The 26454-nt window shown below is 35.0% G+C and overlaps 2 protein-coding genes across 2 annotated transcripts; one reads left to right on the top strand and one right to left on the bottom strand.

Moving 5' to 3' along the window:
• Positions 1-604: 604 nt before the first annotated feature.
• On the top strand, positions 605-6052 carry LOC110695396 (DNA polymerase epsilon subunit C-like). Its single transcript, XM_021872633.1, has 4 exons — positions 605-1544; positions 3957-4041; positions 5441-5482; positions 5642-6052. Exons 1-4 carry the CDS (start codon positions 1032-1034, stop codon positions 5713-5715), a joined length of 714 nt encoding a protein of 237 aa, XP_021728325.1. The 5' UTR covers positions 605-1031; the 3' UTR covers positions 5716-6052.
• A 7602-nt stretch (positions 6053-13654) lies between these two features.
• Positions 13655-25928, bottom strand: LOC110695394 (WD repeat-containing protein 20-like). The gene is made up of 11 exons (XM_021872631.1): positions 24252-25928; positions 20315-20626; positions 20048-20156; positions 19869-19962; positions 17666-17753; positions 17485-17568; positions 16411-16507; positions 16252-16339; positions 15984-16089; positions 15615-15707; positions 13655-14330 (listed from the first exon to the last, which is right to left on the bottom strand). Exons 1-11 carry the CDS (start codon positions 24426-24428, stop codon positions 13947-13949), a joined length of 1632 nt encoding a protein of 543 aa, XP_021728323.1. The 5' UTR covers positions 24429-25928; the 3' UTR covers positions 13655-13946.
• Between the last annotated feature and the right edge of the window lie 526 nt (positions 25929-26454).

The raw sequence follows: 26454 nt of genomic DNA, 5'->3' as shown, positions 1-26454 counted from the left end.
TTAAGCCTTTTTGTTTCTTAGGTTATAATAATGTCTCTCTCGAAAATTTATCTCCTTCGAAAAAATATTTTTTCGATCTCTTTCGAAAGACAAGGTTTTTCGAACTCTTTTAAAAGACAAGGTTCTATTTGTGTTTAATTTGTTATCTAGTTGTGCTTGGTTGTTGCTCGTATTCAGGTTACGAAATCAACACAAGAATTTTCTTTCTCACAAAATTACGAAGAGACAATTGATCCACTAGCTCAAAAAGTTGTACTTCTTTCGTTCTTTTATAAGTTAGAGTTTGATTTACACATTTACCGAAACACTTTTGACCATCAATATCTTTATTTACATATTAGTAAAAATTACTCCCTATAAAAAATTACTCCCTCCGTCCCATAATATTTGGGACGTTAGGTGAACACGTACTTTAAGGAAACTATAAGTGGGTTCATTAAAACATTTGTTTATTGTATAAAATAATTATCTTTTGTATTTTTATATTGCAAGATTACAAAAAGTGAGGTGGAAGTGGGGTAGGTGGGAAGAGAGAAATGTGGGAAAAATACTATTTTATTAGCGGTCCTATTCTATACTTGGTAACATGTTAACTATTATGGGACAGACGAAAATGAGAACTGTGTCAAGTATTATGGGACGGAGGGAGTAATTCATAAAAGTTGCACTATTACAAATCCAACAACATATTATATATTTATATGATCGAATTTACTATACTAGCTCCGTTTCATATTAATTGACAATTGTAAATGTCGTATGACTTTAATAATGAAATTTAGTTTTTGAAATTTAATTTTTTTTTTTTTTTTTTGAAATTTTGTTTATTATAGCTTCTTTCAACCCAAAGAACAAAGGTGTTCCTGAAAAAAAAAAAAAAAAAAAAAAAAAGAAAATTGAGTTCAATAAACCTATGCTTGGTTTTTAAACCTCATAACATAACTTTGGTAGCTGAGCCTTCCTCCTGATTTGGGGTTCCTTCTGCAATTACAATTTGCACTCCTTTCTTTCTTCACTGCACGAAGACAGAGATGAGCAGCGGAAAGAGATTTGAGAAGACATTCTCAAGGAAGAAGAAGGAAACCAACAACAACAACAATGGTGGAAAGACAGAGGATGAAGAAGAATTGCTAATTTCACAACTCAAATCATCATCTCAGCAACAAAATGGAAAACCCAAAAACAGTAATGGCACCAAATCCGCCATTGTTGTCAACAAGAAGAAAACTTTTCCCACAACAACCCAGAATAATAATAAGAAGAAGAAAGAAGAGAAGAAGGTGAAGATTGAGAATGATGGGAAGGATCAAACCCAGAAGCAGAAAAGGAATGCGGAGAATGGTGTGGAGGATGTGAAGAAGGAGAAGAAGCCGAAGACGGCGACAATGGCGAAAAATCAGAGAAAGGGAAAGGAGGAGGAGAAGGAAGAGAATTCTGAGTGTGTGTTTCCGATGAATCGAATTGTTCGGATTGTTAAGAGTGAGGGTGTTTCCTCTGATTCCAAGATTAGTGGTGAAGCTGTTTTTCTCATCAACAAAGCTGCTGTACTTTCTCTCTCCTCTTTTTGCTATATTCTATTGATTTCTGAATTGAATTTTTGGTTGAATTTGATTGATTTTGAAGTGGGTTTTGCTTAATTTGTTTTAATTTTTCTGGGTTTTTGTTAATTGAAATTATTATGATTTTTGTGTATGTCTGCTTGCAAATGCTGTAATTTGTTTACTCAATATTCTTAGGGTTTACTCTTTGTTGGACTAATTGATTGATTATTGATTATTTAGTGATATTGTATTAATTGGATTAGGGAAAGTTTTGGGATCATGGTAGGTAATTGGAGAATTGTAGTTTTCACTAAGATTTTGGGGGGTTGGAGAGATTACAGAAAATTCATACTTTTAGGAAGTGGCCTTTGGCATCGGTGAATAAGCGAATGTTATGCATAATGTCGCTGTGTGAGGGAGTGGATGAAGTTATTGGTTTAGATGGAGAAGAAAAGGCAATTGTTGGGCACCAATTTGTGAGTGTATATGCAAGGATTTTAAGTAAAATCATACAGTATGTAATTGGTTGGTTATACTTCAACAATAATGGTTTGTGGAGCCTCAAAATTGCTGTCAAGTGGAGTCTAATTAAAGCTGTAAAGGTTGGTTGAAACTTGGAAGATGTATAATTGTAGCCTTCTCGTATTTTTGGTGATGGTGTATTGGGGCTTTAGGATGCTCAACATGCAGTTGTGGAGGTCTGAAGTTGTATTTACCGTACTGTTGGATAATGAGGTAGACAGAGATAGAGAGGGAAGGAGACAGAAAGGTGAATATTTGTTGGCTGAGAACATCATGCTGCAGTTAAGAAGGGTAGTAGAGCTGATTTGTAAATGTGATAGGTTAGGTTGACTATGATGGGTACATATTGAGGAATGATGATAATTAATTAGTATGGTATCAAACTATCAAATAAGCAGGTTACATGAGTAAACATGAGTATACAAGATTGGATTTCTGAATTTCGGAAAACTCCTTGTGATGCATGATATCATATTAGCTGGATATGTTGTTTCTCTGAGTATTAAAGATTTTAAGTAAAATCATACAGTATGTAATTGGTTGGTTATACTTCAACAATAATGGTTTGTGGAGCCTCAAAATTGCTGTCAAGTGGAGTCTAATTAAAGTTGTAAAGGTTGGTTGAAACTTGGAAGATGTATAATTGTAGCCTTCTCGTATTTTTGGTGATGGTGTATTGGGGCTTTAGGATGCTCAACATGCAGTTGTGGAGGTCTGAAGTTGCATTTACCGTACTGTTAGATAATGAGGTAGACAGAGATGGGGGGGGGGGGGGGGGGGGGGAGGAGACAGAAAGGTGAATATTTGTTGGCTGAGAACATCAGGCTGCAGTTAAGAAGGGTAGTAGAGCTGATTTGTAGATGTGATAGGTTAGGTTTGCTATGATGGGTACATATTGAGGAATGATGATAATTAATATGGTATCGAACTATCAAATAAGCTGTTTACATGAGTATACAAAATTGGATTTCTGAATTTGGGAAAACTCCTTGTGATGCTTGATATCATATTAGCTGGATATGTTGTTTCTCTGAGTATTAAGATTTGAATTTTTTGAAATTTGGATTGTATACCTATCAGTCCTATCTATACAGGGAAAGTGAACTGTCACATTTCAAGTTCAAATGTATCGTAATGACTAGTGGGTGGTATGCATTGATTCTATACCTTCTATGTATACAGGGAAAGTGAACTGTCACTTCTAAAGTTCAAATATATCGTTATGACTAGTGGGTGCTGGGTGGTATGCATGTCATAGATGCTGTTTTAGGATGCTTCAGTGTACACTTTCTGTTTTCCTCCTAACACGATTTTCTGTAATTAGAATGAGAGAAATAGAAGGGTGATGACTGATGACTAACTTGAAATTTAATAGCGTTGGCTGATGTTAGACATTTTAACAATAATATACTGATAATTGCCATCCCTTTCATAAACTTTCAGCAATAACTCTTAATTCATGGAACACTCGATTCTACCTTCTAAGATCTCTAACTTCTAAGTCCTCACTTTTATAATCTTTAGTCATATTTTTGTCTAGAAACAGTTCTATTATACCAGTTGCCTTTTCTTGCAAAACAAAGAAGAGAATTCAACAACTTTGGACTGTAGAGTATTGTTCTCTAAAAGGATTTGGAAATGAAGAAATATATTAGTACCAAACAGAAAAAGGAAAAACTGTAAACTGAAATTCTGTAGGATGTGCTAACGCTTTTGATTTATATAAGAATAACATTTTATAATTTTTTGTTCCCAGATGCATGGTTTGGCTAGACAGAATATGAGAAGTTATCACAAGTATTATTGTTTGGAACAAGCATTTAACAGTTTCATGCGTAAGATTGTCATTTTTCTGTTTATAATGCTTATTTTTGTTTCCAATGTTGGTTGCAGGAAAAGTTTATTGAACTATTCTCAAAAGATGCATATGACTTTGCTGTGGAAGATCGTAAGAGCTTTGTTGGCTACAAGCACCTTGGTAAGATCTCTTTGCTACAATCAGTTATCACCTTTGCTGATTACTCAATTTTAGCTATTATTAAGAAGCTACATTATAGGTAGTGTAGCAAGATACAAAGTATCTTTTTTCCACTAGCGGTGGAACATAGAAGGTGCTATCGAGATAAGGTTTATTGAAATTCTTAAAAGCCTTGACTAAGAAGCAATATCGTTGTTAGTACAGTGTACTCAGAAATTGCGTCACTAGCTGATAATTATGTTATATATGTAGAAAGTTTCTACAATGATGCCTACTGATCCATGAGAGCCAGCAATGATTCAAATCTTTTGAATGCTGAACTAAGGCTGGGTGTGAGCAGCTTTCAGATGTTGATTAATCTTAGGCTTAGGGATGGCAATTTAATCCGAGTTCGATTCGAATCCGAAGGAAAAAATCCGATTCGAATCCGTTTAATATTAGTCCGAATCCGAATCCGATAAAATAGATCCGAATCCGAATAGGAGGTGGATCGGACTTGGACCCTACGCAAAGTCCAACGGAGTCCGATCCGAGTCCGAATCCAAAAGTATAAGCATATGCTCTATAACTTAGGATAATTATTTGCTTGTTTTGTAGCAAAATTTTGTTATGTAACTTAGTTTATAATTTAAATATGTTATGTTTATATTTTAATTGGTATGACAATACAAGCAATTATAGGTATATGACATTACAAAAAAATTTAAAAAAAAAAAAATATTTGGATCATTTCGAAGGTCCGAATAAACGGACCGGATTTGGATCCGAAAATTACGAGTCGGATCGGATTCGGATTCGGATCCGAGTCCAGGGTCCGTTTACTAAACGGATCGGATTCGGATTTAGCCACATCCGACCCGAATCCGATCCGTTGCCATTCGCTAGATGTCAATAGCAAAAGCTGATCATTGTGTTGTAATTCAGATTTTATTTATTTATTTTCCTGAACAATGTAGGCCCTAAGGTCATACTCAAACTTAGACAATCTTCTTGCAAACTGATTATTGTTAGTATTTAACATCTGCACTAGTCCTCATAAAAGTCACCGCTGTGATTTCACTACATAAATGGACCAGGCATACTAGAAAACAAAAGGAGATAAGAAAGATCATTGAACATTTAGCCTTTATGCTGATAACAATAAGTGAAAATCGAGATCTAAAGATGAATTGAGTGGGGAGAAGAGGATGGTGGGGAAAATGTAAGTTGTCCTAAGCATTTTGCATGACTATGGAAGCATCACTAGTCATTATGTTGCTGGCTTTCTGTTTTGGTAGTGGACTCTGGCTTAACGTTTGGATATTGTAGTGACTTGCCTAGCACCTGCCTGTTCCTTTGTGTTAATTTGAGTTTCTCTATTGCATGGAGAAAATCTTATAGTTGTTTCTGTCTTTTTCAGCCTCTGTTGTCTGTAAAGAGAAGAGGCTCGACTTCCTTTCAGGTACTCCTAACCCTTATTCTTCGATTTTGTCAACCTTGATCCTTGAATACAAATATTAGATTGTTCATCTAGTCTTTTGATGATTTTTTTTTTTTTTTTTTTTGACCACTTGATACATTCTGTGGTACTTAAAAATGTTGCTTTATTGTTATCAACCAGATTTTGTTCCTGAGAAAATAACGGCTGAGAAGGCCCAGGCTGAAAGAAAGCCTGCTGAGACCCTACCTGGCTAGCAAAGATGTATTGCAATTTTTCTTTTTTATTCTACGTTTGTCTATAGTACCTAACCAGGCAGGAGGGAGGGGACGGAATAGGATTCTATGTGTCACATCATCCTGAAGAAATGGATTCAGGTTTGCATCCTGCTCAGCCAAATTTTGAAAGACGTCCATGCTGTAGTTTTTGTGCGGGGAGACTTGCATCTTTGCAGAGGGATGTATTTAGGTTAATATGTGTCAATCTGGAAATATCGGCCTTCTGTGATGGTATTTTTTACTTTGTATCATCTGCGCGTTGTAGAACTTCAGTTACTTTGGACTTGGGAAATGATTACTTTCATGTAGTAGCTCAGGTGCATGTGTTTTTTCATAGAAGTCTTACAATATCATCATTACACTAGAAATCTGAAGAAACACTGTGTAAATAAGATACTAATTCCAGCTGACATGGATAACTTGGTACTTAAATTGAGTCAACAAGCTTTGTTGCTTGTAGAAGATCTGTACCGTGAACGGCCTGAGGCTTGCCTAGTAGCATTATTTGCTAATGTATTGCAGTCGATATTAAGAAAGCAGAGTGTCTATAGGCTATATAATAACCTATAACCTCTTTAAAAAAAATTAGTTAGACCGTGTCTATTTTGTAGCCTAACCCATTTGATAAAGAGCCCGTGTCTGATTAATCATCTTACTTAGTTGGAGTAGAACACTTGAACCAAAAGTAGTGGTGTATAGACTGTATACTATATATGGTCAATAAAACCCAAACAAACCTTTTTTTTTGGCGACTGGTTTGTAAAATATGGTAGAGTACTTGAGTTTATGTTTTTAGCAAATTATAGTTCATGCCTGTAAAAAAAAAAAATGAATAAATTATGGTTTATGTTTGACTTCCTTAAATGAGGCGTGTGAATTTTTTTTATTTCTAATTTGATATAGATGTTAAAGATGGTAATGGGGAAGTATATATATGGGTTTCAATGTTGAAGATGGTAATGGGAAAGTATATAGGGAACTCTTTAGTAACCACAAATTTTTATTTTTTTGTCAATGGTAATTAGGAATTAATATTACTAATTCAATGGTAAATTAAGTTAATAATTTGTTAATTCCTTAACTATGGTTAAGCTATTGGATTGCAAAAAGACACAAGTACCCCTAACCAATTATTTCTTCTTCCTTTCTCTTTCCTCCCTGCTGTAACTCCATTTCCAGCCACCTCCTCCCCTTGTCAATGCCCAGCCTCCCACACCTCCGGACGGCGACACCTAGCAAATCGATTCCGGCCAACAAAGCAAATCTATTACTACATTGCTTCCATTTGAACTGCAAAACCCAGAAATTCAACAGCAAACCCCCGAAAAATTCAACCCAAAATCAACAAATTCGACTAGCGACCCCAAAATCAATAATTTTGACGAATTCGACCACTAGTTTGACAAATTAAACCCCAAATATCAACAAATTTGACCCCCAAATCAACAAATTCAATCATTAATTCGGCATATTCAACTACTAATTCGACCCAAAGAATCAACACATCCGACCCCAAAATCACCGTATTCGACAAATTCGACTCCAAAATCACAAAAAAAAACTAGAAATTTCAACCAAAAATTGGGGAAAGAGATTAGAGGGAATCAGGGAAGGGAGGGGGGTGGCTGATTCTGGCGTCCCCGATAGAGGCTGTTGTAGGACCCTACTATTCTTCAGCATCAAAACCCATCATTACAAACTGGTTTTTTGGTGGCGAAGGAGAGAGAAGAAGAAGAGATCAGAGAAGGAGGAGGGAATTTGTGGTTTATGGTCAGGGTCGTCGCTGGGCAGGGCAACCGCCCAGGGCCCAGTTTTGTAAAGCCCAAAATTGGTTTTAAAGAGAGCCTCAAATTACCAAAAAAAAAAAAAAAAAAAAAAAAAAGGAAAACTAAAATTGCTTAATTGCTTTATACGAGTACTAAAATTCGCCATTCATCAATGAATGAAGTTTGTCAGTTATTGTTCCCAAAGCAAATTAAATGTTCCAACTTCCAATTCCCTTAATTTTTGCTTCTAATATTCAGATTTCCCGGGATGAATTCCCCTTTTGATATTTTTAAAAAGTTAATTACTCCTTTCAATCTTTCCAAAGTGTACTACCCATATTTAATTTATCCAAAAAATCCCTGGTAAAATCATTTGAAGATGAAAATTATTTAAAACGCTGATATAGCTTTACATTTTCAACTCTTGGCATATTATTATTATTATTACGGAAAAATATAGTCCCTAGTACATTAGTACATTAGTAGTTTTAATTTAGTTACTCGTATTTTTTTTAATTATTACTAAATGTAAGCCCGTGCGATGCACGGTTCTAATAAGTTATTTTATTTAATTTAAAATTTTGTATATTTATGAATATCATTCATTAAATATATGGATAAAATTTCTAATATCATAAAATATTTTTTTAATTTTAACACTAAAGTTATAATTTGTTGTTTTATTAATTTTATGTGACACTTGAATTTAAAATCTCAAACCTTATTCACTAATTTTGCTTATATGACAATTTAAATTTTTAATTCATAAAATAAATGACAAATCTAGTTTTTTTTTTTTTTTTTTTTATCAAAATAAGTTTTTTGCCTATGTGTTTATGTAATATACTCCTTCTGTTTAAAATGGTAGTCTCATTTATAATTGTTTAACTATTTAAAATTATGGGAAATTAGTCATGTGAGATTTAGTTTTATTCGTCTTAGTCTTTTGCCTATTCGTTTATTTAATATACTCGTTCTGTTTAAAATGTTAGTCTCATTTATAATCATTTAACTATTAAAAATTATGAAAAATTAGTCATATGAGATTTAGTTTTATTCGTCTCGATGAGTACATTATTAAAATCAAACTTTTATAATATTTGCTAGGAAAAGATTAAAAATATTTGTGATAAAAAATTTGCATCCATATAGATAATTATTACTTAGTGTTTTTTTTTTTGTTTTTCTTAAGAGAAGATAATTATTGGTTTTTAAAAATAATTTAAATTTTAATTATTCACTATTTTCGTTGTTTTTACGTATGTGTCAAAATTCTTAAATATTATTCGTCACTTTTGCTTAGGTGGTGAGTAAATTTTTTAATTCTAAAATAAATTATTAATCTAATTTTTCATTGGACAAAATAAGACCTTTTCTTATGTAGCGCGCCAAATGCTCTCGAAAAATGCCTACTTTATTTATATATATATTAGATTAGTATAATTAAAATAGGGATTTGATTTTTTTTTTTCATACTTCATATATCTTGTACAACTAAATATTTTATCGTAATTCTTCTAAAAAATATTTTTCCATAATTAAAAGATTGAAAATCTAGGAGAATTTTTTAAGATTTGTAACTAATACATTTTAATATTTGATATGTGAATTTGAAGTTAGAGTTGAGAAAGCTAATCTTTCATTTTGCATACCCTTAAAATGCAAAAAATAAAAAATAAAATAATGCTCATTCACTAGGGCCTCAATCTATAAGTTCGCCCTAGACCACCAAAATCTCAGAAACGGGTCTGTTTATGATCATCGGCGTGTGTGGGGGAGGCTAGGCACCGCTGTCCGAGAATAGCGGAGGCAGACTAAATGCTGGCAAGGGAAGGGGTTGGCGTGGTGGCTGGTGAGTGGGGATGGATTTTGGGTTTATTCATTTATATTTTTTTATTAAAGGGGACTAATGTAAATTCATTGTTTTTTTGACCAATATTAACCTTGGTTAATTGTCTAATGATGTTTTGTTTTTACTAGTTTTGTGCCCCGTGCGATGCCCAGGTTGAGGAATAAATGTGTTTTTCTGACGACTTGCTATCTAGTAGGCGTGTAATGACTAATACTACGTAATAATGTTGGTGAAATGGTTCAATTTAATATATTAAAAAAAAATTTAAAAATTAGCAAAAAAATAAACTAAATAAAATAAATGTTCAAAGCACGTTGGAATGACCCGAATTCAGAACTTTGGGCAAGGGTTGAACATTTCTTGATTCGTAACCTGAATTGACCCAATCCGAGATTTCATGACCTAACCCTAATTGACAGGTATCCATTTTATTATATTGTGAAGTACATAATTTTAACCGATTAGTATATATTATAAATGGGTGTTTTACGCTTTGAATTACTTCCTTCGCTCCAAAAATATCGTGATATAAAAAATAAATTTATATGATAATTTTTTAGAATTATAATCTTATAATTTTTTTTTTTGAATAAAATTATAATTCAATTTGTACATCTGAAATATTGTTATTTTATCGATAATAAAACTGTAAACTAACAATTTTATCCTAAAATTCTATCTAAATCCCTAACTTTTTTTGTATCTTATGAATTCTATTTAAATCTATCCAACATGGCAAAAAGTTGGAACGCCAAGTGTCGCGATGTCGTGACCTGACTAAAAGTTTAGCTTTATATATTAGTTATTATATGATTATATTGTGAAGTACTCATATTATTTTAGCCGATTAGTATATACTCCCTCCATCCCCGAATGATAGTCATTTTTGGGTGAAAATCACGGGAATTAAGGAGAAATAAATAAAGTACATGGAAACTAAAATCCAATCATGTGCAAAATAAAAAGAAGAGAGAGAAACCGATTGTCATTAAAAAGGGAGACAGCTCATTCAATTAAGGCACAAGTAGGAAAATATGAGGGTATTTTGGGAAGCACAGATAATACAGCCAAAAAAATGAGGGTATATAGGTCATTTTGTGTTATTGTATGAGACCTAAAATTGTGAAATGTGACTAACATTTTGGGTGTCCAAAAATGGAAATAGTGACTATCATTCGGGGACGGAGGGAATATTATTTATGGATGTTTTACGCTTTAAACTATATTAAAACTCTAAAATAACAATTTTATCCTAAAATTCTGTCCAAATAGAATTCTAAACTAACTTTTTTATCTTGTAAAGTCTATTTAAATCTATCCTACGTGGCGCGACATTTGGCGGAAAATTAGAACGCCAAGTGTCGCTACCTTGTGATCTGGCTATAAGTTTAGCTTTATATATTAGTTATATGATTAATGTTACCACTTGCTTACTTAATAATATAAATTATTGATTACCATTGATAATGAAAAAATTCAGACCTTACCATTGAGAAAAAAAAATGTTTGTGGTTACCAAAGAGAATTTAAGCAACTAATTTTTTTGAAGAAACAAATCACCAAACACTAGTACCATCTGTTATTATGTCAGCATTTTTATTTTCCTTTTTTTTAGTAGGTTAATTTTGGGTTGAGTACTCTAAGTGCAACTTTTGAAACTTGAATACCTTCCCTACAACTTTCTCCAAGCTTCAGTACCTTCCAATGGTATTTACTCCCCATATATATGTACACAATTACACACTACATATTAGATAATGCTCGTGCGATGTCCGGTGTTTTAACTTAATACATTTATTTTTTTTTTCTTAAAAAAAATGCATTATAGAAACAAATTGTAGGCGTTTATTTTTATTTGATGAATTTAATTGGCTTGGAGATATTATGTCATGATATTTATATGCGAAGTACATTAGAAAATGAAGATCAAAGGAAATATAAATGGTAGATAGTAAAAAAACAATAATTTATTTACCTAAGTCTTTATATTGCAATTCCTCGGCCCAATATTAAATATCCCCCACGACCATTAATTGCTCAATGGACAAATACATCACCGGAATCATCTTTATAATACTTTGTATATGAAGTAATTAATAAGATTTTAGAATTATTTTAACCTGTGTCAAAAAAAAAAAGAATTATTTTAACCATCATAATGCCTTTGTATCACTTTTCAAGGGTGATAAGAGTTATAATGCATAATTTTAAGCATGAGTGAGGAGATATTTACAAGAAAAAAAACGAAATATATAGAGAGAGAAAGTGGAGAGAAATTGGAGCTAATAAATGCTCCTTTTAATGTTATGTCACAATCCACCCCTCCCATTATAAATGTTTGAGGTATTTATAGGGGTGGGAAGTTGTGCCCCTTTAGGGTTATCCTAGGATGGCGTGCTCACATGGGGCACCGCTTTTGCGGTTTTCTCGGGATTTGGGCCTCCTGATGTAAGGATGCCTTCTCTCATTTAGGTGTTTTTTTGTGTTTGGCACGTGTCATCTACCTATAGGGACGTGTGACCCTTTAATTAGACCATGTGTCACTATGGGAATGGACCACGCATTGGGGGTATTTTTTACCCTAAACATAAGCTATCTTTGGTGAAAAGGGGTACGAAGAAAAAGTGAGAGAAGCGAGAAGGGGCTATAGTAAGGTGGTAACTGACTGGGGCAGAACATAGCGTCATAAGGGGTGGAGGTGGGGGACAATCGTGCTTGTGGCGTTTAGGAGAGAGAAAGGGTTGGAGTTTTAGGATATATTAATTAGGCTCAATTGCTGAAATTTTTATAGGTAAGTTTGCAATTAAATTGGAATGAAAATGTATTGAATTGTTGGTCTATTTACAAGTGAATTTGATGATTAAAATAGATTGATATTTTCTCTTTTTTTTGACAAAAGATTTTATTATCAAAAAATAGATTTACAACCTAAAGTCAAAATAATACAAGAACACAAACCAACCAAAAAGACACACACTAAGTAACATGAGAACCAAATAAACAGAACGCTACATCAAAGAACATTTTCTTTTGCATGAGATCGTACAAGTCGTTTGTGGTGAATGAAGCTCGCCTACGTTTGCAACCTACCTTAACCCTGCAAAGTAATAAACGATTAAGAGCATGCATTCTGCTACTTGATTTTCAAAAGCCTAGAGATGAACGACGACATATAGTGGCCGTAAGATAGGGACCGCGCTGAAAATTGAACGCCACTAGAGGAGTTAACATCCAAATGCGGCAAGACAAACACTATGGGCAAACGAAGAGGGGAACCCAACATCCATCAAAGGAACCTGCTCGAGAGGAGTTGGATCTTCTGTCATCAAGATATACGGGGAAACATCCTGATGGCTCAATGAAGACGATTCCTTGCACGAAATTGGCCATGGGGGTCACTGCTTCCCAAGATTCGTGACCTTGGAGGGCCTCCGCCAAGATAGGTTTAAACGCTCGAACAACTCGGATAGTGACAAACGAAAAACTGGTAAGATTATATAATGAAGCTCGTGAAGCTATTTTACCCAAAGTTTCCATCGGAACCAACATACAAGACTTGCAATTCCGAGAGTCAACAAACTTAAGATGTCGCTTCTCATTCGTATCCGAGCCGTCTAAATCATTAGTCTGTGACACCAACAGAGAGGACCTAGTAGATGCACAAGTTGGGAATTCACCTACAGACCCCACATTTTGTGTCGGTTGCGCCATGTCTTGTGAAGGGTCAATCTCCATGGGAACCGAAAAAAAGGGGTGTACCGAAATACAAAAAAAAAATTCCTTATTTTTCTTTGAGGAAGCAACATCAGCAAAATCCAAACTCCTATTCCCTGTAACCCCCAAGTGAAGCTGATTGGTTTTGCTTTGGTTAGAGACCATCGGTGAGACCAAATGAGAAGCCTCTTCATCATAATTGGGCTCTGTACCCGGGAGTGAACTCACACTAATAACATCATTACAGCAAATTATTGAAACTTAGTAATTGCTATACAGCAAATTATTTGTTTGCTTCAACGGTTAGAGTAACTGATGACCTACAAGGCTACAACCAAATCATACTAAACATCAGCATTTCTAATTACAATATCAAGAAGTAACTGCGGCAACTCTATTATTTGGAATTTTGGACCTATACAGTTAATAACCCTGGTGAAGCTAAATAACTAGTGATTATGCACTTAAGCTCCTTCGACATCTGAGGACAAACTAGAAAACTCTCACAGCATTCAACATTTGTAATAAATACAGAAAATTGACGGGATTAACCCTGTGACAAGCCCGAAGGATCTGAGGACAATAGTGGAAGAAATCTGTTCGTTGATTGAAAAATTTGATTATTTCTGCTGTTGTCATGTCTCGCGTAGTGGAGTCTCGAAAGCCCATGACCTAGCTGTTTGAGCTAGAAGGGGAACTTAAGAGACACTCTTTTATGTTTGTTTACCAGTTGTCAAAAAAAAAAAAAAAAAAAAAAAAAACCCTGTGGCACCAGCTTAGACGGTGTATTACACCAATTATATCCTAATAAATATGGCTACCATCAAATCTGCGAATTAAGACTCAAAAAAGCAATTGGAAAATACCCACTCTTACAATCATTTGCAGTCAGACCCACTGGTACTTGGTATTGGGTGCTTTTCTATCGACCTTGCAGTTTCTGAATCACCTAATATGGTTTCAGAAGACACAGGTCTCTTCCATACTTTTACATGCCCCTCTCTGCATGCTGTAAGGATGGAGTGCTTTGTGAAGACCAAGTCTGACAAAGGATCAGTATACACACGATGAGCAACAAGTGGAGAAAGCTTTGGGACATCTCGCATACTTGGAGCAGGCTGTAAAGAGCCCAATGGAACCACACTATCCCATTGTGCTGATTGACTTCCAGCGCTGTAAGTAGGTGAACCACCTGGTGGACAACGACGAAGAGGCACTACAATTTCATCCATCGAAAAATCCCATAAGAGTAATTGAGTGTCCTGAAAATGGAAAGTTTTTCACTTGATCATGAAGGTGTTCAAAACAAAAAACAAAAAAAAAAAAAAAAAAAAAAAAAAATGACAAGCAACCCTATAAAAAGAATTGAGGAAATATGTAAATAAAAATGTCCTCGTCTAGCATGGCATGGTAATGCTCCTCCAACTTTGCTTCCATTAATGTTAAAATATGACATTCTCTCTCTCTCTAGGGAAAAGAGATGGGAAAAAACTTATAGGTCACATCGAGGTAGTCCCATCTGGTAGGATTTTGTGATATGTTATTAAATTAACAATAAACAGCACCCGCTAACTTATAATATTACTTATACTAAAAAAAAAAACGCCATCACCAATATTCCCTTAAAAGTTAAAATTATGTGCCCAAGAGAAATGAAAAGTTTTATGTGGGATGGAAGGAGTATTAAACTATTTACTAAGAAGAGAATCTTTTGATACCAGGAGAAATGAAGCAACCTATCAATGTAAACGAAGGAACAGTGAAATGTTCTCCCTTCCGGGAATCTAAACTCAATCTGAGAAGCCGAACAATGGACAATGGTACATATAAATTTTTTTAGGTTGTAGATCAAAATACTTCTTAATAAAATGAGGTGAAAACGGACAGAGAGTCGATAAATGTCCTTGGCATACTCTTATGGCAACAAGGGGGCATGCTGAAGATGAGATTGACCACACTGATGAGAGAACAACAATTTGTAGAGGTGAAATTATTACCAGGGTGAAACCATAAACATAATGAGGAAAAAGGGCAATATGGAATATGTTCTCTTATGTCCTTTTGCATAGGCATTGCCTACACCTGAGACTCATTCATTCCTCAAAATCAATGTGCACCCTTTTTAAAATGAGTGTCTTTGAAAAGCATATCGCATAAGTTTGTCATGTATATCACATCAGTAGATTATGTGTTTTAAACTAAACTTAGTGACTTAATGTAATGTGTCAAGTTTGTCCGGAGGGGCATAGGTTGTGCACTATGATAGTATCTTGAAGAGAAAGATGAGTTTGTTAAAGGAATATTATTAATAGAGCACATCTGAGATATGATGAATATCGGTGAGAAGTTTTGTTTTTTTGTAGAAATTTTGTTAGCTCCTTAGTGATGACTTGATTGCATTGCTAATAAAACACCCAAATTCTCTTGTTTCTCAATTCTACTAATCTGATTCATTCAATAACAGTTTGTAGAGAATTCCCTGACCTCCATCAAATAGATTCAATTCTACAATATGATTGTACAACAATATTCAATGAACCACATACCTGACCAACAGAGCCAAACCGATACATCACATTTTCTCCAGTCCTATCTGAAGATGGGGGTGACCAATATGGATCAAAAGCAACTCCACTCACCTGCAAAAATCCAGTTCAAACAGGAAGAGGCATATAAAGATCACCAAAAAAAAAGGAATATATAAGAACAAAGGGGGGCTTGGGCAGTTGGACAGGAAGCATAGTAGCATATTAGCTAATCAAATTTCAGAGAAATAGGTAGGAATAACCCATCCCAATCTAAGAACACCTTTCCCATAGGGCCCTTTCCATCAGCTCAAATGAAGTTAACCAGATCAATTTGTATTCTGGTCTCCACCTCTCTAAATAATAAGAAATGGCCAGAAAGAGGCTCACCCATGAATTGTGCCCCTCACCCCACGCTATAACCTTGCGATCCTCCATGCTCCAAACTTGAACTAGATCATCCTCACCACCAGTCAAAATATATTTACCATCCATGCTATGTGAGTAAGAAAATTTCAAGTCAATTGCAATTCTTGAGAAAATAGTAAAAGAAAATATCATATGTTGTAATGAATAATAAACACAGCATTGGCAAGGCATATATCATATCAAAACATATAAAGCTTTAATAAGTCATAGCACAAATTGTTAACATTACCTCCATGCACAACAGAGAATAGCACCATAATAACTTTTTCCTCCAAATACTAGCAGTTCTTTCTGGTAGTCAAAAACTCTTAAAAAGCCTACGAAACATAATTACGTCATTGATGAATAAGCATTATATGGGATCAAACTCAAGTGTGTATAAAAATACCATCTCTCCCAACAACAGCCAAATGAGTGCCATCAACGGAGAACGTCATTCTATTGATTGAACCTTGACATATATGCCATCTAGAAATTGGATTGCTCTGCAATTATAATCATTCAAGAGAAATCAGACAGGCAGTAACATATGGCTAACGAACTAACCCTATAATTGCCAGTGTCATTAAAACCAGTCAATTCACCAACAAAATATTATATATAAAGACCAGCATTCTGGACCCAAATTTCACACACAAGTATTTGCAATTACATTAATCAAACATTATGGAGAATAACTACACCATTCAACGCGTGATCTAATCAGGAATTCCTAAACTAATAATCCCTTTGTTTAGTGTTACGACTGCCTTGTCAGGTTTTTTTTTTTCATAAATATTATTACTATTTCTCTCCTTTCACATCCTTTGCTGTTCAATAAACAATTTACTCCATAATTTTTTCGTACAATTTCTTAGTACTCCATCTACCCCACTTACCTCTTATTATAATTTATAAATTACAATAAAGTCAAGTAAACCTCCTAGAACTATGTGTTGGTCAAAATGAAATACTTAATAAAATTGAAGGGAGTGCCAATTTTAGGATGAATATCTAATGCTTAAAGCTAGTCCCTAGGGTTGCACATATCACTACCGAATTTGACAAGATTCCCACATCACAGATTAGGTCCTCACGGTCAAATGATCTTATATTTTTAAGGGTGGATAGAATTATGACAGACCCTGTGAAATTAATGGCAAGATAGCACAAACTGGAACATCCAATCTTGATCTCATAATTACTGGTACATCAATGTGACACAATGCACAAATCCAATGTGAATACATTAGTTTAAAGCCTTGACAGAAGTCCTCAAGTTAACAAATTGTAAAACTATGTGATTCAACCCATTAGCAATTAAAAAGGGGAAAATTACAGTACAAAGGCTGTGTACCAAGCATTCCTGGTTTCTACATTTTGTTTCCTTTAGAATACATATATTGAAGGCACTATAAAGAAGCATGAGCAGAATTCATCAGTAGAAGAGGTCAAGCTTCTCAGATGATAAGTAGTACCTCACCTTGCTAGATTTTGCATGTGCAATAGAAAATTGAGTCGGATCCTTTATGAGCGGGAAAGATGGATCAACAGTAGCATCCTTTCCCTAAAAAATAATAAGAATACAATTCTCTTGAGCAATAATGTAAAAGATAAATAGAAAAGTGGACAGAGAACTTAAAAACCACTTATATGTAGCTTGCCTTCTCATACACATACACATTTCCATCAGCATGAGCAACAACAAAGAAACCATTGACTTGAGGAACCCATGCTACACTGGTACACCGGCTGTTTTAAAATTTAAAGTGTCACATGATTTGATCAAATAGAGTTGCAAGAACAACAGAGCACATATGTAAAGGATAGACAAGAACTTTAATGTTCACATGAGCAGTCGCAATATACAAGCAAGATAAAAACATTATCCATTCTACTACATGTGGCATATTATGGTAGTGTTCTCTTCACCTGAATTTCACTGATCTAATATTATCTTATTTTATTAGTTATGAACTCATCTTATCTAATTTGAACTTTTCAACACTTATGGGTCTCATCTTATCTTACTATATTGGAGCTTATTAGACCTTATTGAGCCTTATATAAGGTCTTATTAGACCTTATTGGAACTTGTTTTTATCTAATCTAGAGCTTATCAACCCTTACCACATACTTCTATTATTTGAAAGATAGAATACTTCCTCTGTTTTTTTTAGTTGCATCACTTGTAAAAAACTCGGATTCTTAGGTAGTTTTTGGAGATGAAAGAAAGGAAAAGGAGGGCCCATGTGATATGAGAGAGATAGAGAAAATTTATTAACTAAAAAAAAGTGATGCATCTAATTTGAAACTTTCTTATTTAGAAAGTGATGGATCTAAAAAGAAATGGAGGAACTATTATAAGTTACTACATAACTTATACTCTAACAATGAGCAAAACTAACATACCAGATTAGAACATCAAGTAGAGCACACATTAAAAGTAGCTATACCAAATATGAAATATAATAGACAGCAAGAAACTTCTAAAACTAAGATGGAGTTTCATGCACTTCATGAAAAAAGGGAAAATACAAAAAGTATGTGTAATATAAAAAGTGCTTGTATTAATGTATTATGAGTTCGAGATTATTTGGTACCACAGCCACAGAAACCGCTACATCTTAGCATATGATATCTTGCATGACTAAAGACCAGTGGTAATAGCTAGAAGGGCTTCAGAACAAGTCAATGCATAATAACAGAATTCAGCCTGTTGAAATTTAATCCCTTTGTAAGAAACACTGTTTCCTTGAGAAAATAAATTCAAAATGAAGACCAATATACATCTTTGTCTATGCTAAAATTTAGCTAGTATTCCAGTTTGAACAAAATTGAACTATCTATTAATTTAGAGCACTTGAATGTTTGCAAACAACAGACATGTACAGCCAACCAAAGGAAGAATATGTCAATTACATGTAAGTTGCAAAGCTTTACAGTAGACTATCAAGAAATTATACTTGGTCTTGGAATACATTTGTAATTCTTAGTTCCACACCTCAAACAATAAATTGACAATAAGGAGGGAAAGAGCTTTTTCATCAAAGCTGAAAGTATAACACATCCAAAAAATATATACCCTCAGTGAACTTGACCAATAAGTAACTATGCCTTTCTCTCATACTGCAAGCATAGAAACAACTTCAAATCATAAAGACAGCTTCAATCAGAGGTTTCCATGCAGATTGAAATAGGTCGGCTAATACAGTAGCTTCTAAAATCTTAATGATGTATGGGATTTAATACATTACTAAACTAATGAGCCACAAAGAGCTATAAAAACATAAATGAACGGGAGACAACTAAGAGTCCACCACCCTGTGTAACTATATTATGGATTCCAATAAGTGTATTTGACGTCTAGGGATTGCTTTCAAGTTACACAAGACAGATTGCAAGATAAGAGAAATGAGCTAGCAATTAAAGATCCCCCCCCCCCCCAACCCCTGAACAGTGTTTAAAAAGAGGAAGTTGCAAAAGGTTATGATGTAAAGCTGCATTTGCATTATTAATGATATATATTGGACCAAACACCATAGTAACATTTAACTAACAACATAGATAAGTCCTTTAATCTCATCAAATGAGGTTTCAAAAAAAATAAATAAATAAATAAATAAAATTAGAGGGGTGGAGAAGCGAAAGCCAAAAAAAAGTCAGGAATAGTACAGAATATTCTTAATCCACTCAAATACGCTAAAACTCAATAATCGTAAAACTTGACAGAATCTATGAGCCGAAGAACAACATATGAACCCATATTGAGATGACAGCATTATGCAAATCAACTAAAGATACAAAACCCTGAAAATGAAATTACCACAAACTCAAGTAATACTTAATGCAGAATGTAGGTCTTGCCTGTTATTAATGGAGCCATCTTTGTTATAGTGATGTGCTCCAACAAGCTTCTTTCCAATATCTTGCAACTGCTGTCTCAAGGAAACTGTGTACACTGCAAAGATAAAGGTAGATACAAATATTTTGTCATTTCAGGGAAAAAAAAGGAAATAAACATCAGCCAAGCAGCAGGGAAATACCATCTCCAGAGTTTAACCCTATCAGTAAGTCATGGCCATCCTTAGCTTCAGGATTAAAGGTATGACAAACAGGATTCGAGCTTGCAAAGTGTATGGATTTAATGGGATCCTACATAAGCAAATGTATCTCTTAAGTCACAAGATGTTTATTCCCAAATTAACTTAACAACATCAGAATGGGGGTAAGGATTAGATTAGTAATAATAATAAAAAAAAATAAAATAGAGAAATAAATAAATAATTAAATAAATAAATAATAAGTCACACCTTCTCCTGTGAATTTAGGTCGCTAATGTACAAAGTGTCTCCCACATTGTATATTATGTACATTCCTTTACCATCAAAATTGGTGATTGGCAAGCTGCTACCATTACTAGAGCTTCCAAGTGTAGCAGTTTTCATAGCTGCAGCAACAGCTTTATTAGCTCCATTAACTCCTACAAAACTAAGAGCTCGCCCTCCATTATTCGAACCTAACAACTTTGCAGCAGCTGACCTTACGCTACTACTTGCACTATAACCTGAGCTTGATGTGGGTGTGGATGAAGCTGTTTTTTCCTTGAGATTAGCTAATGTCACCTGAAAATAATTTTCCAGCAAATAACAAAGAAAAACTAGGATTAGTTAATCAGAAAACAAATCAAAAAGATGAATTGTTGAATACTATTCAGTCTAGTCATCATAACTTATGAAAATAGTGTCCAAGATCGTTGTAAAAAGAGGTTGATCGCATTTAAGAGATATTATTTTTTCCAACCACAATAAGGGGGCATTTGGTATAGAGAGAAAAGAAAAAGGAAATGAACACGGCTTATTCCCTTTGTTGTTTGTTACTTTGTCAGGACATTTTAATCATTCCCTTTACCCTCTCCATACCCCCAAACTCTTCTACTTTGATTCCCTGCCCACCCCCCCCCCTCCCCACCCCAATGGTATTTCCATTCCCTTTCTTTATGTCACCAATGTACCACCACACCATCAATGGACCACCACCACTCCACCACTACTACTCACTGGAACCATAGCCCCACCACCGCCACTTTCACCATCACCGCCCACCACTGCTACCCTCACCGGAACACAACATACCACCACTTCAACCCACCCCAAAACCACCCTAACCTACCCACCCTTCCCAACCACCCCCATCCAATCAAAAAATACTTCACCCACCCATAAACCACCCCCATTCCTAAACCATACCCACCCACCCACTCGAAAATCACCCTACCACCTTAAAAACCCACCCATACCATGGTTCGAAAATGCGGTTTCGGTTACGATCACGGGAACGGTTGTGGTGTCGCGGGAACTTTTATAATGCGTTGATCGCGGACCATGTCACGATTGTCTCGATGCAAATTTGATTTCAAGATAGTAGAGGATTAGAGCCATTAGTGAGCTGATATGGGGGCATAATAAAAGATTTGAGCCATTAGTGGGGAGATATGGGGGAATCTTTCACTATATCTTTGAATAGAAAGTGACTTTTGTGTGAAATAATAGATGTAACTTTCAATGCGGGGAGATTTAGGGTGGGGTTTTTTAATACCCCTTGTTGATGCGGAAATCTTGGTTCGGTCAATTAAATTTCCTTTATAAAACGGCTCAACCAAGACGTCACGACCTTGTTTTTATACCCCATACCCACTCATAACCAACAAAGTTCACATTGGTGACATAAACCATACCCACCCACTTCACTTTTCACCCTACCACTTATGGGATTAAGGCATAGATTGATTGACTGACTTGAAAAAGGCTTATGGAGACTTGAATCGAAATTCATAAGAGAATGCCTTAACATATTTGATTTTTTTTTTTTTTGCTAACTTTGTAAATGTTACAACACATTGTGCCACTTTTGTTTCTCTTCAATTCTAATAAATTCTACCCTTCTAAAGGAATTATGCAAGAGTAACCTATTCCCCCTTACCTTCGTATACTTTGCACAAATCTCCTTTCAACACTAATCCATGAGGCTTACACTTCAAAATCTTTGTCCCTCTCAAACAAATGAATGGGCATAAAAGTAACTCTTCTTCTCTCACAAGTCACAATTCTAATCTCATCGACTTGATATTTATAAGCAAACTCTTAGCATTCGGTCTGTTATGGACCTTGGTTCATACCTGGTTCCTCTAACCCAAGGAATGCCTTGAAATAGCTTTGCTAATTCAATCAATCAGTCAATCAAAGCCTAAATCTCATAAGTGGGGTCGGCTAGATTTGCTAATCCAATTACTCCTTAAAATATTATAAAGATACTTCATGCGAGGAATAGATTTTTCCAATTACATTTTCAAAACCTTAATTCAATAGTAGAAAACTTCTTTTAAAGGTGAAAAAAATGAACTGGATTGCTTGGGAGAAGATTTGTAAACCAAACAAGGGAGGGGGAGGTAGTTTTTTTTATTTATACAATGTCCTTAGCAGAACCAGCCTAAGAAATGTTAGAAGTCTTATGACATAATAGGGTATTTGTTTTCCTTTAGGATAACAAATCTATAAAAAAAAAGTCCCAAGTTGGAAAATTGGGAATGGAATAAACCTTTGGTTAGACAAATGATTGGGAAATAAAAGCCTTATATGTCCATGTCCAGGGCCTCTAAAAGTTGGTAAGAAAAGAAGTTAGCAGCCCCTTTGGAGGTGGTGATAAATAAGGGTACATATGTAAATTTGAAAAGAACATTAAACGTCAACGTCCATGACAATGCAAAATTACCCATACACTTCCATCTTTCTTACAAGGATTTCATTAACATTTCCACTTGTGGTAATGGGTGGTAAAAAAGTTGATGAAAAAAGGTTAAGTTTAGGGATGGGATTTCAATACCATGGACGTAAAGATAATACTTTGCCTTGCAAAATTACATTTTGTATGTTTTTGGCTGGTGACATTACATTGATGGAAGAGACTAAGTTGGGGTAAATAATTACCTAGAACAATGGAGACACGCGTTGGAATTGAGTTAAACTAGATCAAAGTACATGGAATGCTTATGTAGCAATCGAGGGAGACAAGCAGAGATATAGTGCTAGTGGGTAGGAAGAAGTTGTTAAAGAACACGTCTTATAAAGTTATGAGTACCTTAGAACACGTCTTATAAAGAGAGCTGCAATTGGGGAATTGAGTGATAAGGGCATAGCCTTGGCTTTGAAGAAAAAAAGTTTCATGGCGACTATAAGACCAACACTATTATATGGTTCTAAATGTTGGGCTTCAAGGACTATGTTAGAAAGATGGGAATAGTATAGGTGCTGTTGTTGAGAAGAATGTGTGGGAACACTTGAATGAATAACATCAGGAATGAAAATTTTCAAAGGAAAGCTGGAGTTCCAGATATTGAAGATAAGCTAAGGGAGAATCAATTACATTAGTTTGGACATATGAAACGAAAACGGAAAAAAGCTATGGTAACGAAAGTAAAAAGGTAAAGGTAAGGGACCCAAAATGAATTGGATGGAAGGAGTTATCATGTAAATGAAGAATTTGGGTTTAGAGGAATACATAACACTTGAGAGAAGGGAATGGAGGGAGAGCATAATGGTTAACAATGGAATCTTGCTGCTGCTAAATTACACTTAAATTCATTCTCTTTACTATCATTTGTAACTACCCCTCAAACAGGCCATTAGCTCAACTAAGGACATGAAAGCTGAATTGGGAAGAAAATTAGATTTCCTAATCTAGAAAGTAGAAAACTAATGAAAGAATCAATACTACCGCCTTCAATGAGGATTAAGCAGGATTGATTGAGGATGATTCTAATCTAATATTTCGCATGTCCAAAGTAATATGGAAATCAATCTGTGATGGGGAACTGGAAGCAGCAATCCCTGGAATACTCCAAGCACTGGAATATGCATATGAACAAGCACTACCAACATTGCATCATCACCTTTGACATAGAAAGGCAATTGATAAAATTGATCAAATTAATCCAACAATATCTCATCAAGGTCAACCGAAATTCCATAATTTAGGAACCAATTCAATCACAAAACTAATAGTAATATAAACATCTAATAATTGACATACCTACAAAAGTAAATGCAGTAACATCACATTGAATTCAACATTAAACAAAATAAATCAAACACACAATCACAAAATAAACAATCAAAAACAACAACCTAAAATTCGATATAATATCATCAAACAATCCAAATCAAAAACAAATGAAATTGAAGAGAGAGAAACCTGAGAGACGGTTTTGCCGTGAGAATAATGGAGAAGAGTGGAAGGATGAGACTTCTCGGAATGAAGAGTGTAACGGCCTTCGGGAGTTTTGAAGTAGGCTTTGAGTCCGGCGCCGGCGGGAGATGATACGCCGCCATTGACGGTGGCGCTGTTGGTGGTTGCGCTGCTATTACTCATGCTTTCGGCGACGACAATTGGAGATGAATCTAATTGTGTAACATTTGTTCATGGCATATTTGTCTTTGGAAATATAAAAACACATAAAAATACTACGGAGGGTACTTCACTACTTCTTTTCTTATTACTCGTATAGTCGTATGTGCAACAAAAGAGTAATACTTACGGGTATGAGACATAAAATATTTACTTCCTCCGTTACACATTATGTGCAACAATTTCCAAAAATGGAAGTTACACATTATGTGCAACAAAGTAAAAGTAAAAATTTCCACTTATAGTAAATATTTTTGTATAAAATGACCCATATGCCCTTACTTAAGTTCAATAACACACATTAAATTAATAAGATTATATGTTTTTATTATATTAAACTAAATTAATTCATTTATGATAAAATCCCTAATCTTAATCTCTCTCCTCCCTCACAACCTATCCACCACCATCATCACCAACTGTTCACTCACCTCCATAACAACCACCACCACAACAACCATCACCACCACCACAACAACCATCACCACCACAACCACAACTACTTCTCATTCTCTTTTCTCTCTGCCACGACCCCAGCCCACCTCCAGGCAAAAATGCCCCACCCAGCCGGCCACCCATAACCTCGAACTCCCACTCCATTGCTGCCGCCTTGAAATTCCCAGATAATTTCCGACCAGCCACACTTAACCCAAAAGCCGCTTCTCTTTCTTTTTTCTTCTCCGAAAACCACCACCGATCGAGTCATACTAGCCCTATTTTCCTTCGTCAAAGTCGTCGCCTGACTCTTTTTCCCCTTTTTTATAGCCGCCGATCATCCTCAAAATTGAACCCTAAAAATTGATCGGGTTTTGTTTGGCTGCGAGTTGGTTGAGGTTAGTTTTCGGTGGTTATGGAGGGGTTTCAGATCTTGTTTGTGTCTGTGATTTGGGTGGGTTGGAGTTTCGAATCTTGGCAGTGGTGACTGGGTTACGAGTTGCGGTGTTGATGCGTGTTGTTTGGAGTGGGTTTTGGTGGTTATGGTGATGAGACAGAATGGGGTGGTGGTGGTTGGTGATTACGGGATGAGGTGGTGGTTGGTGATGGTTTCGGGGTGTGGGTAGATGTGGATGGTGGTGGTTTCGGGGTGTGGGTGGTGGTGGAGGTTGCTGCTGGTGGGTGGTGGTATGTGGTGGGCGTGGTTGGATGTTGCATTGTTGCTGCTGGTGGATAGTGGTGGCTGATTAATTTTCCCCCTTTCTCTCTCCCACCCTTAATCACAAACCCTTTAATTTGTTAATCACCTATTAACAAATTTTATCTTGGGAAACGTGGAACAAAGTTTGTTGCACATAATGTGTAACGGAGGAAGTATTTGTTGTATATAATAAGAAACAAAGGTATAATGACAAAATTATGTATTGATAATTTGATATGTGTATTTTCACTTTTAACTCTCTTATCTAACGTCCTAGGAAGCTCGTTAGCTTTTGAATTTTCAAAATACTCTTGCCCCCAAAAAATAAACATGGTTCAATTACAAGCTTTGACTTTAATTTTTAAATTATTAAAACAAATATTATAGTTTAAAATATTGATGATCATGTATTAATGTAAAGTTTTATAATATTACTCCCTCCGTTTTTTAATACTTGCTCAACTTTCCTTTTTTGGCCGTTTTTATATACTTGCTCCATTTCCTTTTTTTGGAAACCTTTTACAATATTTAATTCATTTCTCACACTTGGTGGACCCAACATAATACTCTCTCCTCCTATTCTTCCACTACTTTTGCTTTTTACAATTTTTTATTTTTTCAACTACCCCACTACCTCTATATTTTATTACTTCATCAAATTCTCCTAAAACTCCGTGCATGGAAAAATGGATCAAATATTTAAAAACAGAGGGAGTAATATTTAAATAACTTTTACTATTCTAATTAATTATACTCCCTCCGCCCCTTTTTTAATAAGACTTTTTGAGATTAGGTACAAGAAATGGACCAACCTAATTTATCATTATGGATGATAAAGTAAAAAAAGTCATTACT

Source organism: Chenopodium quinoa, unplaced genomic scaffold (assembly GCF_001683475.1).
Source record: "Chenopodium quinoa cultivar QQ74 unplaced genomic scaffold, ASM168347v1, whole genome shotgun sequence".
Lineage (NCBI taxonomy): Eukaryota > Viridiplantae > Streptophyta > Magnoliopsida > Caryophyllales > Amaranthaceae > Chenopodium > Chenopodium quinoa.
The sequence above is the reverse complement of the archived record's forward strand: the minus strand, read 5'-3'. Positions and strand labels throughout refer to the sequence as shown.

Excerpts from the sequence above, each read along its gene's own strand:
- LOC110695396 (XM_021872633.1), top strand. The coding sequence starts at position 1,032 with ATGAGCAGCGGAAAGAGATTTGAGAAGACATTCTCAAGGAAGAAGAAG. Across the intron at positions 1,545-3,956 it reads TTCTCATCAACAAAGCTGCT|GAAAAGTTTATTGAACTATT; the intron begins GTACTTTCTCTC and ends TGTTGGTTGCAG. Across the intron at positions 4,042-5,440 it reads TGTTGGCTACAAGCACCTTG|CCTCTGTTGTCTGTAAAGAG; the intron begins GTAAGATCTCTT and ends TGTCTTTTTCAG.
- LOC110695394 (XM_021872631.1), bottom strand. The coding sequence starts at position 24,428 with ATGAGTAATAGCAGCGCAACCACCAACAGCGCCACCGTCAATGGCGGC. Across the intron at positions 20,157-20,314 it reads ACCTAAATTCACAGGAGAAG|GATCCCATTAAATCCATACA; the intron begins GTGTGACTTATT and ends TTGCTTATGTAG. Across the intron at positions 16,508-17,484 it reads CACATGCAAAATCTAGCAAG|AGCAATCCAATTTCTAGATG; the intron begins GTGAGGTACTAC and ends TTATAATTGCAG.